Genomic DNA, 18985 nt, shown 5'->3' on the forward strand with positions numbered 1-18985 from the left:
CAAGCTGTTGAAAATGAGCACATTTTGCCAGCTCTTTGGATGCTGCTACAGCCAGTTTTGTGAAGCTGTAACAGCAAGCCGTGAGGTGTGGGAAACTGAGAGATGAGAAAGATGGAAATTCATACCCTTTTTTGTGTTTGTGGAGAGGTACAGGCCTAAATGTGTCTGTGTGTCTGTGTATTGGTGTGTGTGTGTGTGTGTCTGTGTATTGGTATACGTGTGTGATGTCTCAGTGTGTCACAGGGTCTCGTCTTTCCACTTCACTGCACCCTGACAGCAGTGTCAAACAAGGCCTCATATGATCTGTATATGTCTTCGCGAATATGTGTGTGTATGTGTCTGGGTTGATAGTGTTTTTATTCTTCTTTCTAACCCTTTTCACCTCGGATCCCTGGGGTGTTTCAGGGTCTTGCCTATTGGACAGTCTCGCCCCACTAAGCTGGCCTTTGGCTCGGGCGCTGAGCTGGACGCCTAAGTAGGGCCCTTTTGTTGCTCATGGGTCCTGATTGCGCTGACCTCTGGGCTGGCTTCCTGGGAGAAGAAGGGTGGTGCAGAGGCAAAAGGAGAGTAAGGGGAAGTGTTTTTACGCCCCGCTGCTCACATCTCTCCAGCATCGCCCTGGTGTGTTTTGTCAGTGCAGTAAAGAGCTGTTGGCTGCTACAGACGTACTTTGGCTTTATTGCCATTCTACTCCCAGGACCGATTGTTTCAAAAGCAACATACAGTAAATGGATGGTGCACTACAGGCATGCAAACTTGTCCCGCTTTGTCACCTTTTTCACCCCCGATGAGTTTGCATGCCATGTTATAAACTAGTTCCTACCTGTTCAACAATGACACTACTGCATGAAATTAATTTAGCCTCATTCAGAGCACTTTAAACATACAACTATGTAAATTCTGCTGTGTTCTGTTTGAATCTGTTTTTGCACACATGACCATAGGAAGGGAACAGAGAATTTAGAATAGGGAACAGGGAGATTGTGTAGTCGTGTGGTCAAACATTGTTCCACTTTGTTTTGTTTAATAATGAAATATTGAACTCGACCACCATTTGTCAGAGCTCCTTCTTGGGTTTATTGCAAACTGGACTGTTTTAATACTGAAGTGCATTTCGCCAAAATATTTTATATTTGTGAACACCCTCAGTATTATGAATGTAGTCACAGAGGAAAAAAGAGTGCATCCACACTGAAACAGGTTGTCTCTGTCAACCAGGAAGCTCATATTTAAGGTATTGGGTGCCAGGCTTACTGTAACCACATACTGCTGCTGCCAACAGAGATATCACACATAACGATGTGGCTTAATATACATGGCACAGCCAGAGATGGAGATAGAAGCAATGGCTGAACAAACACAGTTCAACAAATGTTTAGGAGCCAGTGTTGCACTGCCGCCCTCCTGCTGAGCTTCAATGTATACATTTGTGTGTGTGTGTGTGTGTGTGTGTGTGTGTGTGTGTGTGTGTGTGGGGGGGGGGGGGGGGTGTTTGTGTGACAGAGAGAGACGCGCCATGTGTTAGAGGCAGGCCCACATCAGGGTTCATACAGTCGAGCTAAGCCCAGTGGGAGCTGAAAGCTTAAAGAAGGAAATCCCCCCCAGCTGCTTGGTGCACGCGCGCACGCACGCACGCACGCACGCACGCACGCACGCACGCACGCACGCACGCACACACACACACACACACACTCTCACACACTCACTATCTCTATCCCTCTCCTCCTGGCACTTCATTAATGAAGCCCATGCTTGTATGTTTGGGGCATATGCAGCGCTCTTGGCCCAACACTACAAATGTGTGCGCGTGTGTGTGTGTTGGGGAGTGAGACATCTCCCCCTATCACATGGTAATATATTCGGTGGAAGCTCTCGGCAGAGGCATAATACTGCCGCTCTCCCCTGTCTTAGCCCATCTGTGATATGTAGAAAGGACATCAGCAGGACAGGTTATTAGCACTGGAATAATGCACACTGTTATTGTTGATGCCATATATTTATTCTCCAAGCAATATGGCCCCTCACCCCATAACATAAATACATCCATTGTGGAAAAAGCTGAAAATAAATGAGTGCAGTGCAATGGACGACATATATACTACCTCAGTGGAATGTTATTATATTAGAGGTGACTCATTAACAGCTGATAGATGGGGAAGGAGTTTGGGGCTGGACGGTGGGAGGTTAAGGGGATGATATCCCTTTTGTTAACACAAGTTGATGAATTCATATTGCATGTGCATTATAATCCCAGCAACACTTTATCTACCCTTATTAGACTTGAACAAGGACAACTCTTAAGGGTAAATGTAATGGCTTCTGGGATGCTAATTTTCAAGTGATGTTTCTATTCAAGAGGGGGATGTAAGGTGTTGAAGCCAGTGAAAATGTATGCTGTTGTGCTTCACAGGAGGGCGAAACTAAGGCCTTTATGTTGTCCTTGTTTTAGGCATCTGGGATGTCCTTAAGGGTCCAAAAGTGCAGATTTGAAAATGACAAATACTTTCAGCAAACAGGGTTTCTTCTTGTTATAGAGGTGGAACATACACATATGGATATAAGAACACATATACCTGCCAGGTGTTGTCATGTGCTTGAAGAGGCCAGAAGATCATTCTGCCACCTGCAACACCTCCTGGAGAGGAGCACTGGTAACATGGGACCGTTGTTAACCAAAATAACACAGACACTCTGCAGCAGACGGGTCACTGGGAACAGAAGCTTGTGGAGGGGAGTAGAAAAAAATCCAGAAAGACAAAACTCTCTCTTCCCCCATTTCCCTCTCCTATCAGCAGAATAAGCAGGGAAGTGAAAATCTAACCCCCCTTCCACCACCCTCTCTCTAGCAGCTCTGTTGCTTTGGTCCGGCTTTGAAGGCCGTTCTTATTACTGGCACAGAGCGCAGGTCAGAATGGCAAGCCGGCAGCATACTATTAAAGCCTAATGAAAGGAATCTCCGCAGGGTCCGAGGTCTGCAGCGGCCAGAGGAGTCTGTGCCTCTCCCTGTTGTTCTTTTGCTCCTCTCCTCACTATTCTGCAGGTTGTTTTCATTCCATCTCTATATCTGGCTTCCCGGCCATCTCATCTCCCCACGTCTCTGTCCGTGTGTCCGACTGTCATTGCCTATGTCTCTATCAGTCATTTTTTTGTACTGTTTTCTCTCTGACTCGCCATCTTTAAGTTTATCTGCATCATGTACAGCAATTACTCTGACATTAATTGAAAACAGCGCATTTACCACATTGATCCCCACCAGAAAATGATGTTCATTTAAACCCTTTTAATAGGAATGCCAGGGGTCAGGGTCACCTAGAGAAGTCTGATTTAAGAGTTAGTGTCCTGCTCAGAACACAGATATGATATAAAATCGGGGATTAATTCCTTGTTCCAATTCGTACAAATCCTGTTTTTGTGAACCGCCGTAGCTCTGTTTGGCCCTCGCAGTCTATTTCTAAGAGAAGTAGTTATCACAGGAAAGTAATTGCCATTTCTGTCATGCACTCTGATAACAAATGTGTATTATCTAAGTGTGGTTTACATTGTTATGCATGCCTCAACAGTTTGTAGCGATAATCTGACTCATGCAACACTTTCCAGTAACCACGATACCTGCATTTATTTCTTGGACATAGAAAATTATTATTGTTCAGGAAGATGTAGTGGGCTGGTAAACATTATTGGAAGAAGTCTCCCATATAGATTGCTTGATACTTGTAAAGCATTGGATTGTTATGCTGTAGTCCATAACCTGACAGTAGATATTAATCTTGTGCCATATTTATGTGTTAATGCCTACAACCAGTATGGGAGATATAAAAATCAACAAAAACTTGAGAAATAGGATTCAGCCTCTTGTTTGCCTGAGAGGAACACAACTGGATCATCATGTCACAAGTGCTCCCTTCGTTATGATTTTCAATGTTTAAAATGTTTTCATAAGCTCTATTTAAGTATTAAACATGTTCTCTCTCTGTCGCTCGCTCTCTCATATATATCCAGTCACCTTTATCTGGTGCAGTTTGGAGATCACTGAAGAAACAGGAAGTTGTTCAGGAAGTTTGTGCTTACAGTTTATTAGATCACAGACATACTCACTCCCTTTTCCCAGTACGTTTACTGATAATACTCATCAGTTATTTGGTGTCAATGTTTTTCTTAGTTTTGAACCTAGTTTTAATACAGCAGTCTACCCAATCAAGGCTTCATACCATCATACATTTCATTCTGCATTATTTATTTATTTTACCCTCACTCTAAAACCAAGGCTCAGCTGTCCTTGTGCCTTTACACATTGCAAATGAATGCATATCCATGCAAATTCTTAAAAAAGAAAGGCTGAAAATTTGAATATTTTGCTTAAAGCTGCACCCAGGTCGACCCTGCCATTCGGCATTTGAAAGCAGTGTGTGTCTGTTTGAATACTGAGGATCTCTCTTTGTCATGTTCGCCAGAGGGGCTGGGTGAGCGAACCAGCACCGGCAGGATGGGCAGAGATCGGCTGGGTAGCTGCACACAGACAGACTAATTGGGAAAAGGGGGGCGAGAGGGGGGACGAGGGGTGTTGGTAAGGGTGAGGAAAAGGTGGGGTATGCGATGACGACAGGGGGTTTAGGAGGGAGGTGAAAGAGGACGGAGATTGGGGGATGGCGGGAACGAGAGAGAAGGGAAGGAAGAGAGGAGGTGATGAAGAGGGCACGAGAGCGTGCGGGAGGAAGAGGTGAAGGAAGGGTGAGTGGAGACACTGTGGTTTCCAGCGGTGATGTGTTAGTTGCCCTGCTGACTGTGTCATTATACTGTTGAAGTGCTGGCTGGATAACTAGGGTCCCTGCCTGCTGCAAACCACTGTAGCCTTAAAACACCATTATACCGCATGTTTGACACATATGGAAAAGATAGTTTTGCACACGCCAGTTTTCCTGCAGTTCCTACGTATATTTGAACAGAAATTTTTACACAAGGCATACTTTTGATTTCAACAGATCAGGCATCAGTTGGGAAATAGTCTCATGTAAAGTGGTAATGTTATGACTGGTAAGAGTTGTGAGCAGGAACCAGATGTTAGAGATAGTAGTATGTGTACAAGGTGTGTCACATTCCTAAAACTTAAGTGTGGTTTGTACAGTTCAACGACTGCGTGTAGTGACTGAAGCTAAAAATAAGCAGTTTGACCAAAAAATGTAATCTTATCTCAAGGTCCACTCACAATCTTTCTGTCGGGCTTTCAAGGACATCTTGTGGACATCCTTCCTCTGAGGATGGAGTTTGCTGAGTTGTTGCTGTTAAGGGATTCAGAAAGGCAAACGTATCCTGGCTTTCACCCAACAAGTTGCCAAATGGTTAATTGGTTTGACCATGTGATGTCGTCCTCGTTAATTTTTTGCAGCCTAGGTGAGTTATCTGACACGAACGTTTAATCTGAGATCATTTTGAACATATAGACTTCTGATTAGGTGATATACGTTGACTTTTTCTTCTTCTTCTTGTTTTCCAAGACTTCCATGAAGGACCAGCAGTGGTTCACCAAATTTCACCCTAATGGTCACCAGTTTTGCTGTTTTGAATGCAGAAAGCTCCGGGCTTACACTTGTAATATTTCATGCAGTGACATTAATGATGTCACAGACAGTGAGTTAAACCAATTTCCACAGCTGGTGAGGGGTTGTTAACCTCTTGAAAGAACAACATAATTCAGAGCTGGTTTGAATCCCCAGTCCTTTGATGACTACACATTAGCTGACCATGTGTGACACTGCTCCAGAGCTCGGCACTGTTCAGTTATATCCTCATACAGATGTGCAGATGTGCATCGTTTTTGGTGTATAAACGGGTTTAACTCCATTCTCACCTTTTTTAATTGATTTCTATTTATTTCCATGTGGTACAAAAACTTGAGTTGGGTATCCATTAGGTGAACATCTTGCCTGAATTATTTTGAGTTATGTTACTTTTGTGTGGTAATGCAGCACAGACTTTTCCAATCAGTCTTGCAGTTGCATTACCAGGAAATAATAAATTAACTTTGTCAAAAAATAAAAGCAGGCACAAGGTTCACTGTGATGGATTATACAGTAAAACCACACATTCAGAAATCTAAAACTGTGCAGCCTGCTTTGAAAACAGCTGACAGTAATGTAAAGTAAATGTGAATTGTAGTAATGGGCTAACACATGCAAACACACCGATATAGTCCTTTTTAAAGTCTGCTTCTGATATGGGTATACCATTGGTACATTTACAAATGGGCCTGCCTCATTCCTCTTTAAACTACACCCTGTACGGAGGCTCTGGGGGCCAGGCTGCACTGAACTAGGTTGAGTTACACTGGGTAGCAGGCTAGATTGATCTGGCTGCAGTAGCCAGGGGAATATAAAGCAGGGCAGTGGCTTAAAGTCTGAGTCCCCCCAGGGAGGAGTCCTTGCTGCATGGGGAGAGGGGCATGAACTGGGCTGCTCGTCCCTCCCTCCCTCCCTCCCTCCTTCTGCTGTTGTGTCCGGAATACCTCCTCCATCACTCCTTCTTTAAGACATTCACTCTTGTCAGTCTCTCTGTCTGCCTTGCTTCTTTGCTGCCTCATAGTTTATTATTTTCAGCATTTTATTTGCCCTTTTACTCCATCCTCATTCCTTTCCTCCTTGCATCCATATCTCAACCACACTCCTCTGCCTCTCTCCTCTATATTTGCAAGCATATGGGAAAATGAACGTTGCTCATGAAGTTCACACCCAAAATGAAACACCATGACTGTGGCTGAGTTTAGCATTTAATCCCTTGATAATGAACTGGTTAACATCATTCCATCCACTTGCTGTGATTTTAAAAGCTGGTTTCCACATTTTTAGTGATTGTGAGTGGTTAAGTACATGCAGAGAGCCCACAGAGTCTCAACCGTCACGTGTCAAATCCCCCCAACACCCTCTATATGCCTCAACCATATATAGCTTAACTGAACCTCAATTACTTCTAAAATAATTAGGGTAGAGCGGGAATAAAAGGGAAGTTGAGGCTTATTTTTTAAGAGTAGAAAAACAAGACAAAGTTTGTTGCTCTTCCCTGCTGCACCGTGCTATCCTGCAGGGGCTCAGTGCTGCTGTGTGCTGTTGTGGTAGCATGGTCGTCCGCTGGGGGAACCCAGATATTCTCTCTCACTGAGTGATACCCCTGTCTCCACTCACGATAAACAGTGCGCACACACACACACACACACACACACACACACACACACACACACACACACACACACACACACACACACACATACATACGCCACTGTCTGCCAAGCCCGGCCTAGCAGCAGATTCCTCCTCAATCCCCCCCACACCTCCCACCCCTCACAAATATATTAGCTGCCTCTTTTTCTTTTGTCTTGGGAAAATGGCAAGCAGTGTGTGTGTGTGTGTGTGTGTGGAGATGGTGGGGGGCTCACTGTACTAAGAAACTGTGCAAGAACACCCCCCTTTGTGCCATTCCTGTTTAGATATATCCCCACGGTATAAGGCCCAGTCATGGACAGAGGGAGGTGGAAAGAGAGCTACAGATGCAAAGATGTGTTATCAGTAGTCCAGGTATGAAGAAAACAGAAGATTATGAGTTGCATTTCGCATACAAACTGTCTATTTGGTTAAAAACTGAAAGGGTTGTTGTAACAGGAACACTGTTGAGCTGAGAGGGGCGATTCATCCAAAACATATTTTCTCACTTACCAGTGGTATGTAGCCATGCAGATGGTTTTGGTGTTATTCGCCAAGGTTTTGAGATGTAACTTTTTTTTAAATGTTTTGAGATATCACGTGGCATATGGAACTACTTTCTACCAGAGAAATAGACCAAATTAAAACTTTTTGACAGTGCAGTCTGCAGGTTATGCAGAATAAAGGAGACACTGATAATAACAATACTTGCTTTCTTTTACTTTATCTTGCAGTACACATTTGTAGTGGTTTTCTATATACAAACAACATTACTCTTAGTGAATAAATAACCAGGCCCCATCCCTTCTTCAGAAACGAACAGTTGTTATCATATGTATGTATATAAATACATTCAAGCTGAACCAATTTGTCTATTAATCAGAAGGTTAACCTGCATGTACTTCAATAGACTTGGTTTTCAAGCAAATACACCACAAAGATTTACTGGTTCTACTCTCCGAATGTACGATTTTTCTCAGCTGAATATCTTTAGGTGTCTCTTTTTTATGAAATCATCTTCTACTCTGATTGATTTGTGATGGGTATTTTGGTGCCTCCACGCCTGCAGCAGCCTGTTTTCAGGTCTGTCCGGTCCATTCTCTTGAACGTGATATCTCAGGAATGCCTGGAGGGAATTTCTTCAAACTTGGCCAAACATCCACTTCACCCAAGGTTGAACTGATAAAAATGTGGTGGTCAAAGGTCACTGTGACCTCACAAAAAATGTTTTTGTACCAAAACTCAGGAATGTATATGTTAAATTTGACTCTTTCACAGAAATGTCTAATTGTATAAAAAAAGATGATGTGATTTAGGACCGAAATGGATGTACATTTCAACATGACATGGCTAAAGACAGCAGATTAAAAATGTCTATGGACTGTATAAGGCATCAGTATATCTGACCTGAGGCACACAGAATATGCATATGGTGCTCAGAATGTGTGTGTATGTATGTGTATGTGTATATATATATATATATATATATATATATATATATATATATATATATGAGCATGTCTGCTGTCACATCATACACACATAACAACGCATCACTTCCCACTAGTCCTGTATGAGATCAGAGTCTCTACAGCCGCAAGACTGTCACTCAAACAGAGACAACTGATGTGGGCGGGGCTGTGACAACTCTCAAATCTGGCAAGTCAAATGTTTTTATTTGCAGGGAAAGTGTGTGTGTGTGTGTGCTTTTGTGTGTGTGTGTGTGTGTGTGGGGGAGGGGGAGGGGAGGGGAGGGGAGGGGAGGGGGGGGGGGGGTTGTGAGCCATATGCAGTGCGCCAGGGAGGGCTCTCTGGAACATATTGGTGTGCGTACATAGTGGTTAATAATAGTAGCAGACGCATACAGCGATGGCAGCTCTGATATGTGTGACAGTTTTACAGCCGCACACGTCAAGACACAGTCACACACGTGTTTGTGTGTGTGTGTGTGTACACACACACACAAACACACAGCAGAGACGGAGACCTCCTCTGCCACCAAGCCCTCTGTCTTTGTTGAGTTCTCAATTTTATCACAGATCCTGATAAGTAAAAACAACCACTTCCCACCCGCCCCTCTTGTACACTCCATATGTGGGCACACACACAAACCAAGCCACGCACCCACCCACACCCACAAACCTACACAAACGCATACAAATGTACATGCTTAACCACCCTCTCACGTTGAATGCACAAAGTCCTTGAAGCAGGCAGGCACTCACCTACACTCAAATTCACAAATACACAAATACACATGGCACACTCTCACACTCATATCTCATTGTTGCTTGCTTGTCTGTGGCGATGGTCGTGTTGTGCAGGGATGGCAGCTTTAAGTTTTGATAAGGAGGGGCGACGGGGGATTGGGGGGGGGGGGGGGGCGGGGAGAATCAGTGACTGCACCCCACGGCGAGGTCTTAGCGACAGTAGGCAGCAGCAGCAGCAGAAGACACCCAACTTGTCCTCTGGGAGAGGCAAACAGGGAGATAGTGGAAGAGCTACATCACTCTCAGGTCGGACAGCTCCAATCACAAAGAAGAGGCAGACCTTGGACTCAGTGGCCGAGCTTGGCAGGCAAACCAAGAGAGAGTGAGACCGCAAGAGAGGCCAGAGCATAGCAGACAGCCACCCAGTCCCAAGGATTAGTCTGTGGGCTTGGCAGAGCCTGTCCGGAACAGAGAGCGAGGTAGCAGAGAGACAGACGGCCAAAAGGACCTGATGCCTGGCGCCCACTCTGGGCCAGGTTAGCAGCCACAGAGACGGGCAGACAGAGCGACAGACAGAGTGGGGACCTGGTTACTCGGCGGCTGTGTGGCTGGTCTGGAGCGGCTCACCCATATGGTGCTCCGCTCTGTTCCTGCTCCCTGTCTACATCCATATGCTGCTGGTGGAAAGGTGCCCCCCTCCCCTTCTCTCCCACATCGCTTCAAGAGCATGCACCCTCCCCACACTACCCCAACCCACAAGGGAGGTGTTGGGAGGTAAAGCCCTGAAGGCTTTGTACCCCCCCCCCCTACCTCTTAACCCCTCAGAGCTGCTTAGCCCATTGTCACTACAATCTGCCACCATCGCCTTGGTGTTGTGTGTGTCCCCTCTCCCTCTCTTTCTCTCTTTCTTTCTTTCTTTCTTTATTTCTCTCTTTCTCTCTCTCTCCCTTCATCTTTTCATCTCCCTTTGCCACCTGATAATCGATGAACGTATTAACTGCTAATTATTCAAGCTGTGGATCGAGATCCTTCCCCATCCTCATAATAAAAGGAAACCTTTCCACTCTGTTCTGCCAAATGAAGTGGGTTATATTGCCCATTCATTTGGATTAAGTGCATTTAGGCTGCAGTGTTTGGGATGTCAAGACTTTGGCAGATTGCTATCAGCAGCATTTAACATTAATCCTCATTTTGTTCAGCCAATTGATAGCATCCACTTAGTGGAGGCAGAAGATAATTTCTTATTGAAAGGCAGTTATTATTTGTTTTCCCTGTGATGTGTGTTTCTCTAAAAAGGTGTGTGTGTGTCCTCTCTGTTCTGGTTTCTCAGGAGGTCCTTCAGACGATACCAAAGTTCTGCTTCCCCTTTGACGTGGAAAGGTACGATTCCTCTCCCTTTCAGCTTCCCCGTTGTTTTAGCACTGCAGCGCACTTTCACCTCCTTCACATAACGCACACAAATATGTACACCTAGCTCTCCTCTCATTACAGAATATGCATTTGAAGGAGGAAATGAGATAACGTGTGTTTTGTGCATCACACAATTGCGTTACAATGAAACTACTATCATTAGGTACAGTCACAAGATGATTTACTCACTGTCAAAGTGTAATGATGAGTGAATTTGTCGGTGTGATTGCAAGTAGCCTCTCTGGTCTTAAACACCAACAAATCTGACATTTTCTTGCATACAATCTGCATTGACTGTATCTGCAAACAACACAGCTGTTGGCAAAATGTCCCCAAATGTAAATTGTGTGATCATGAGGACACACTATAATGATGATGATGATGATGATGATAGCAACAAGTTTCATTAATGATGATGCCTATGAGGTCATCAGTGACCTTCCCACTTGATGTTTAGTGAACTGTGTGTGTGTGTGTGTGTGTGTGAGTGTGTGTGAGAGTGTGTGAGATAGAGAGAGAGAGGTGTTTTCTTCTACCTTTCAGAGGTCTGATCAGACTAGCAGCTTTTTGAAAAGTAGCGGCCTCTATACTGTTAAAATTCCTATTGTAAAGACAGAGAGTGTAAGGGGGGAGGGGAGGAATGTACAGTATTTAACTGAAGCTGAGCTGCTGCCATCTAGTGGAGTAGGGTAGTACAGAGCTTCTCTGCATCTTCAAAAAGCTTTTTACGTTTCTCAAGTCATATTGGAAATATGTGACATAAGATTTGGACATTGACTGGAAATGTAGCTGTTGGTGATATTTTGTCTGAGAATGAGTTTGTTTCTCATCCAGACAGACCAAATTGTGTTTTTCTCTGTTGTATTTTAAATTTCATAGATTTTCAGTTGATCGTGAAGTCGTTATGTGGTTTTGGCCATTTGTGAGTGTATGTTTCCCTTTTGTCCGGCCTCAGGGTTTCCCAGAATCAGGTGGGGCAGAATTTTACCTTCGTGCTGACGGACATCGACGGCAAACAGAGGTTTGGTTTCTGTCGACTCACTCAAGCCTGCCGGATCTGCATATGTCTGCTCAGGTAACACACACACACGCACACACACACATGCGCACACACACACACACACGCACACACACACACGCGCACACGCACACACACACACACGCACACACACACACGCGCGCACACACACACACACACACATGCAAATATTCACGGTAAATCTTGTTATCTTATAATACTCCAAGGTACATATTTGTTCAAAACCATGTTGTTTTAATGAACTGAATCTTACTGCAGTTTTCAGCACTCTGTATCTAATATGTTGTAATTTTAAATAGTATCCAACTCCCATAAATTAAACAAATGTCAAAAGAGTGACAAGTGGATGTAGTATAAGTTGTGCTGCACATCAGAAATCCAAACATATAAAAGTCAGCTTTTGACATTTTGCTCTTTGAATCAGAATCAAGAAAATGTGTAGAAAATGACTTTTTCCAAACACCATTGCTTTTATTTATTCGTTCAAATAACCAAGACGTAGTCTCAGAACCGTTTTTTTATACCTGCATTTATTTCTCAAGTCTGATGAAAAAAAAATTAATTTACCAGATCTTAGAAGTGAACACATTTTTTTTTTTTAGACAGTATTTCCATTCATTCTCACTCTTCACACTGAACTGCACTATGCCAGAATAACACATTTATATTCTCATCTGCCCACACAATTATGTTAGTGATGTGGCTATAATTATCCAAAAGTTTAGCAGTTTTTGATATTTGATAGGTGGATTCATCTTATCACAGCGTAGATAAATGAGGATTCCAAACCCAGGAAAATATCATTTTCTTTGCATAATTACTCTCCAAGAAAGGCTATTATCATTTAATTCCCATGTAATTGCATGTTGACACTATGTTTTTACAGATGTAATTACCTTACCATTACAAAGAAAGAGCGCTCCAGTGTTAATCTCAGTGGACAGACTCATGTGCTTTAGAATAAACTGAGGAAAATGTACAAATAAATACATTTTTAATGAATGTATTAAGCAGTTTAACAAATAACAAACTGGAAAAATAGCACAAAGCCTTCTTTTTCTCTCTTAGTGTAAAGCAGCACACTGTGTGTGTGTGTGTGTGTGTGTGTGTGTGTGTGTTATGGGTGTGTGTGGCTGTTGATGGACAGTCGTGGGTTTGTCGCTGCCCTGATGAGCTGCTGTGAAGAACAGTGTCCCTCCTCCCCACACCACCCACCCTTCTCGGCCAGCTTCCATGGCCTTTGTTTTTCTTTTCTTTTCTCGCTCCCTCTCTCCCTCTCTCTCTCCCTCCCTTTTTTCTCCTCGTTATTCGGCTACTGCCACAGTGCGACAGCAAAGACGCTTGGCCCATAATTATGCATGAAGCTTCACTGCCAATTAGCAGAGGTTCCCCTGTCCCTCTCGCTGAGTTAGACATGCTAATTCATTTGACATATGATGTATAAAATTCATTATGCATTTTGAGTAGTTTGCATGGCTTGCTTCATTTTTAATAAGACAACGTATAGAAAGTTTATTTTTTCACGTTCATTTAAAATGGTTTGTGTTACGTTTGCCTTTATTTTTTGTCTTCTTATTAAGACAAGTGTCATTATTCTAAACCATAAAAAACATTCAAGATATCTCATTGAGAAATGTGTAAATTAAATTGGGTTGGTTACTGCAGCAGTGTGTTGGTTGAACATTTATTGTTTATTTATTTTCTAAGTCTTTAAACTGTTTTTCATTCTGCTATGCAAGATAGTGTTATGGAAAGGACAGCAGATTAAAAATAAAAATACAACCAAAGAAGAACAGAAAAATACAGATAATCTTAATGATTTATCTTAAAGAATGATCAGTTAAAATGTAAAGTAGGAAGGCCCAGACTAGTTAATTTAGATTTGTTCCCATTAATTTCCCATGGATATAGAATAAAACTAACAGTTTGCGTCTCTGTGAATGTTGAAGTGCTGGGACCGTAAAATTGTCACCTCTCCTAACAGGAGGAAGTGCCTTAATGAGGAGGGCAGTTTTATGTGGATAGCCCTTTGTAGTCTCACTGCTAAAGCCGTGGCCGAAGGGCCATGCTCCCTTCAGGTATATTCTCGACAAAACGAGGAACAACACAAAATAGATAATTTAAATTGTTCTGTTTTATCCTGTTATTCCTCCAATTTCTCTCATTCTTTGTCCCCCACATTTGACAGATTTTGTGTTGAACACGTGAGTAATTCGGAGAAGAAAAAAATGGATCTTTATTTGATGGCTGAGACTTAAGGATACATTTTAGGGACTGCGTTGCTCCAGTTTGTGGTCACTTAGCGATTCGCCGGAGGACACTTCCTTCCCTGTACTTAACCTCTAACCCGAGAATGTAAAGGTGTAATGAAATCTTCCACTGAGCCGTCTACAAAGTGTAAGATGACTTACGATTACAGGTGCCTGTGCATTAAAGGAGATTTAAGACTCATCTAAGGAACAGGAATAAGTGTCGTGTTTAGCACCCAACAGGTTCTTTATGGCAGCAAAAAGGGCCGATCTAAGTACTCCAATATAAAGAGTTAATCAAACGCCTTAACTACTGATGCGTATAGTTAAAACGTATGAGTATGAGAATATTTATTCACAATGTCGTTCACAATATTTGGACATTTTGTGAATAGTTTATTTCACTCTCGGTTGTCTTCGTGGCTATATACAATGCTTGTAAAAACAAATGTCTTTGTGAAAGCCCATTTCAGCTGCATTTTTTGTGTGTGTCCATAATAGCATAATTGTAAGTTCCCAAAGGCACCTTCGTGTCCCTGTCTTCTGTCAGATATTTCCGTGCTGTTAGGTAGTCTGAGCCCTGGATGAAGAGCATGACGGGCTGCGAGTGGACCGCAGATTAACTGGTTCATTCTTTGAGTACATGGCACTTTGAGAAGACATGTGTTTAAAATGGCAGGAGAGATTGTGGGGCCCCAACACACTGAGCACTCCTGTGATGGATGCCTCTCTCTCTATCGGAGGATTTGTGGAGCACAAACAGATCTGAGCAATGAACTGTGATGAGTAGGAGTATCTCTCTAAGCTTTCCAAACTTTAACTTTGCATCAACAGAGTGAGCAGAGGAGGGGGGAGGGAGGGATGAGTAGAACAAAACAATACATCTTTAAGTTGTATTCATTATATTGCATTTTAATTAAGCATGAAAAGACATTACTTATTGCAGGAAGATGTTATAAGAATATTGATCATTTGTGCTTGGCTGCCTTCACCAGGGATCATGCGTTTTCCTCTAAAACAAAGGATTTACAGCACCTTGGTGTAGGAGTGTAATGACTGTGCGATCTGTGAGGCCTGACGGCTGCTCTGACAGCAAGACTCCTATTTACATCACCTTCAACGGGGAAAAATGAAGGATTGATGTCCAGAAGCCTGGCTTTTTAAACACGCATACAGGAGGCAGATAATACAAAGGCTTTGCCCTCCCCCGCTAGTCATTATATATATACTGAACTTTTTGTGTAATTGCTAAATGTAAACTGACCCCATATGCAGATATTTGTGTTGTCTTGGCAGAAATAGGTCTTCAAGCTTGATATCCGGTCAGCATGTGAATTAACATACGCATGTTTGAATTTAGGCTCTCCTGCGAATGTGACCTGATTGCGTTAAATCTTCACACAGACGTCAAAATATTGGCATGTTAAGAGGCTGATTGTTTCAGGCTAATGGTCACTCGGCCTCTCTGATTGGTGCGCTTGGCTGCACTTCTCCGGGAACCTGGGCTGTCATTGGCCCCTTGCGGATTTAGCGATATGAAAATTTGCATTAGGTTCACTTTATTGTTTTCTTGTTGTCTGTTAATTCCAGTCTACAGAGCAGCCGGTGACCCATGCCCTGGAAACTCCTCAGTCTCCAGCCAACTGCCTGAGCAGGACTTCACTGGCTTATAAACTCACACGCAGTCAAAGCTTCACTCTGACAAATGTGTAATTTATTAGAACTAAGAAACTGCAGATTTAAGCTCTTTGTCAGATTTTTGACTTGAATGAAAACAAATAACTTGTATTTAACAGAGTTTTCACTTATTGACATTGAAAAAATACTCGCTGAGATTGATTGATGAGCAAATAATAATCCACTTTTGATTGATTGGCTCATTTTGCCACTCATTTATTTTTCAACTCTTCAGCCAGGCAAGTTAATGAAGCATTAATGGGAGTTTCTGTTTATTTCATCGGGATACTAAGAAGTCCTTATCTAGAATCATTATTCATGCAGTGTTCAAAACTGCATGTTAAAACCCCAAACTAAATAAAAACTCAATACATTGACAGGACACAATGTTTTTATTATTATTGATTGCATAACATTAAATGAACTGAGCCCTCTTTATGCCAAAAGAAAATGTTGGCCATCTTCCATCGAGAAAGCAAGTCGACTTGGCCAAGAATATGTCAACTTTGTAAAGAAAGCCACGCCGCAGATGCTTTTAGCTTATGGTTGGTGTGCTCAGTCATTAGCTTTAACACAAACACTGCAGTATAAATTATTTTGAGCTTGTTAATGAATTTATTTATTTAACATTAATTGCAAAAGGAAATTTTTTTTTTTAATGCGAAGGGCATAAGAAGAAACACAGAGGGGCAGAAGGAGAAGGAGGAGGAGGTGGGGGGTGGAGGCAGGAGGTATATTGTGTGCATCTGTGAGCAGCATGCTTGTAAACCTTAGCATCCTTCCACATCACATGAAAGCTATGCTGTTGTTTTATTAAAGAATCTAAAATCCATTGTTTTGTTTTTTCTGCCCTCCCTATTGGCTCAGCATCCTTAGCATGCGGAAAGGCCCTGGGTATCGAAGAATGTCATAATACGAACTAGATAGCATTTCATGTTTTTCCCATTGTAACAAAGACTTTTTGCTTTGGAGTAGCTGGGAACACAATCCATTATCAATGTCCTGAGTGTATTTGATCCATAAACAATGGGACACTAACAATAGCCAGTACATACAGAGTTATATGGCAAGGCCATACATTAAAGTGCTGTTTAAATGTTGTTCTGTCCTGCATATGGTGAAATAATGTATATACATTGTGATGGGCAAAGACACAGAACACACAAATAATTGTTTTCAGAAGACTAAATCCCTCTACATTTATACTGATGCACATCTTGTTTTTTTTATTGTAGCGGATGATAAAATGAACTAAAACATTGTATTTGTCCCTCTGACTCTTTCAGTTATCTACCATGGTTTGAAATCTACTACAAGTTGCTAAATACTCTGGCAGACTACCTAACAAAACAACAGGTAATCGTCTTCTCTGGAGGTATTTATAATTGTATGTATCTCACAAGGTAAGTACATGAGAAATAAGACATGGTGGTTTGATTTGACTGGGAAACGAGCACAGTGTAATGTTTTTGAAACTGTACTGTGGTGAGATATTTTCCTCCATTCTGTGCTTCTTCGGCATGTTCCCTTTTGAGTGCAAGTTTTGTTCGCCGTCTTGGGCTCCACTTGGCTCCTGTTGTTAGCAGCAACAATGTTGACATTTCACAGACCAAACGCTGATCTGACACTGGAAGTTATTCCTGATGATTTACTGGAAAACAAATCGTTAAGAAAAAAACAAAACCACACACACACACACAAACATACACAATGCTCGCACTTCACAAAAGTCTTTTCCCCTGACTATTCACTGCATTGTACTAGCAAAGGGAGGGGAAATGTAAAATATTCAACAAACTGGGGAGATGTGCGGCGTCTAGCACAGAGGGTGTAGGTGATGTTCCCATGTTGAGACTGAAGTGAGAAGACGAGGGAGGGAGGCAGAGCAAGTGAAAGCTGCAGAGAGCTTTGGGACCGCTTTCAATTGTCATGTAGTCACTGCTTCTTCCAAGATCCATAGAAAGCAATGATCAGGACAGAGAGGCCCGCTAAAGCAGACAATCGCAAACATATCACATAAACATTCAACATATACTCCCATTAATGTGATTGAGAGGCGGGATAGTCGCGTGTAGAGAGAGCCGGATCCGAATAGACCAGTTTGTGTGTGAGCAAGAGAGAGACAGAAAGATTGGTGGAAATCCTGGGTGACTGAAGTGTTAGTGTGCATGATTTGGTTTCTATTTACGCCGCTGTCCGTTCCGGGCGAGAGGGAGATGTTGACAGACGAGGGAAGACAGAAGAGCGATGAGGGTTTAGGGCGAGGGGTAAATGAACTGTTTCCCCAGGCCGTGTTGCTGACCATGCGTGTGAGCATTGAGCCTCTCATGACAGGAGGCTGTTCGATTGCACACACCCGAACACAACCCCTCCCTCCCCTCCCTCCCTTCTCCTTCTCTTACAGTATATCGTCACCCATTCCTCCTCGAGTTTCTATTTCCTTCTGGCTCGCGCATACAAATACACTCGCACACAATCTAGTGTCCTCCAACAAGCAACTGTTCGAAGACCAAACTAAGTTCTCTGAGAGTGCGAATAGAAAAGGAGTCTTAAAACAAACCAAAATGCGCCATCTCTGTGTTTGCAGTAGTTAGTTGCAAACTGTTGTTTTTTCAGTTCTCCAGCCAGAGGACCGAGTGTAAATAGGAATCTCGTCGCAGAGCTCATAAATGCTGGAAATATAATCTCTCGGCCTGTTCTGTGGTCAAGCTAGCTCTCTCTGACGGCTCCTTAAAGACCGCGTCTTTGGAGCGGGGACCCCAGCTTAATTACTGACAGCCCGCTCTTGGCCGTAAATCAACGCTGCCGGATAATAAGCGTCTGCAGCCCCACACTCAGCCGTCTTTTAACCTCACCATTGCTCGTTAAACATATGTCAGTCGGAAGTTTTGGAGCCCTTCAGGCCTCGCTGCAGGATTGCCCTCTGGTCTGCACCAGCGCCTATCCCAGCGCCGTTGTTAAGATTGACACATAACTCGTGACATCAACAAAACAAGTAAATAAAATTCATGTGTCCCATGTTTTTATGTTTTTTTTTTCCTCCTTTTGTTGTTTGTTTCTCTCCCCCAGGAAAATGACTTGAATGACATGCTGAATTCTCTCTATGATCTGCCTGTGCCAAAGCCCTTCACGCCAGTCAACCTGAGTGTGGTAGGTATAGATCTCATATTCCCCCTTATCAGCGCCAAGACAGCTGAGAGTGGAGCTAGAAAG

At 42.9% G+C, this 18985-nt stretch overlaps 1 protein-coding gene across 2 annotated transcripts in view; it reads left to right on the forward strand.

Moving 5' to 3' along the window:
- Nucleotides 1-18985, forward strand: part of dennd1b (DENN/MADD domain containing 1B) — a 102203-nt gene that overhangs the window by 26983 nt on the left and 56235 nt on the right. For both annotated transcript variants that reach the window (XM_034530194.1, XM_034530193.1), the window contains exons 4-7: nt 10728-10777; nt 11763-11882; nt 17059-17128; nt 18842-18922. In XM_034530194.1, the coding sequence (XP_034386085.1) occupies nt 10728-10777; nt 11763-11882; nt 17059-17128; nt 18842-18922 (321 nt within the window). The remainder of the gene's footprint in view (nt 1-10727; nt 10778-11762; nt 11883-17058; nt 17129-18841; nt 18923-18985) is intronic.

The sequence above is a fragment of the Cyclopterus lumpus genome, chromosome 4 (assembly GCF_009769545.1).
Source record: "Cyclopterus lumpus isolate fCycLum1 chromosome 4, fCycLum1.pri, whole genome shotgun sequence".
NCBI lineage: Eukaryota > Metazoa > Chordata > Actinopteri > Perciformes > Cyclopteridae > Cyclopterus > Cyclopterus lumpus.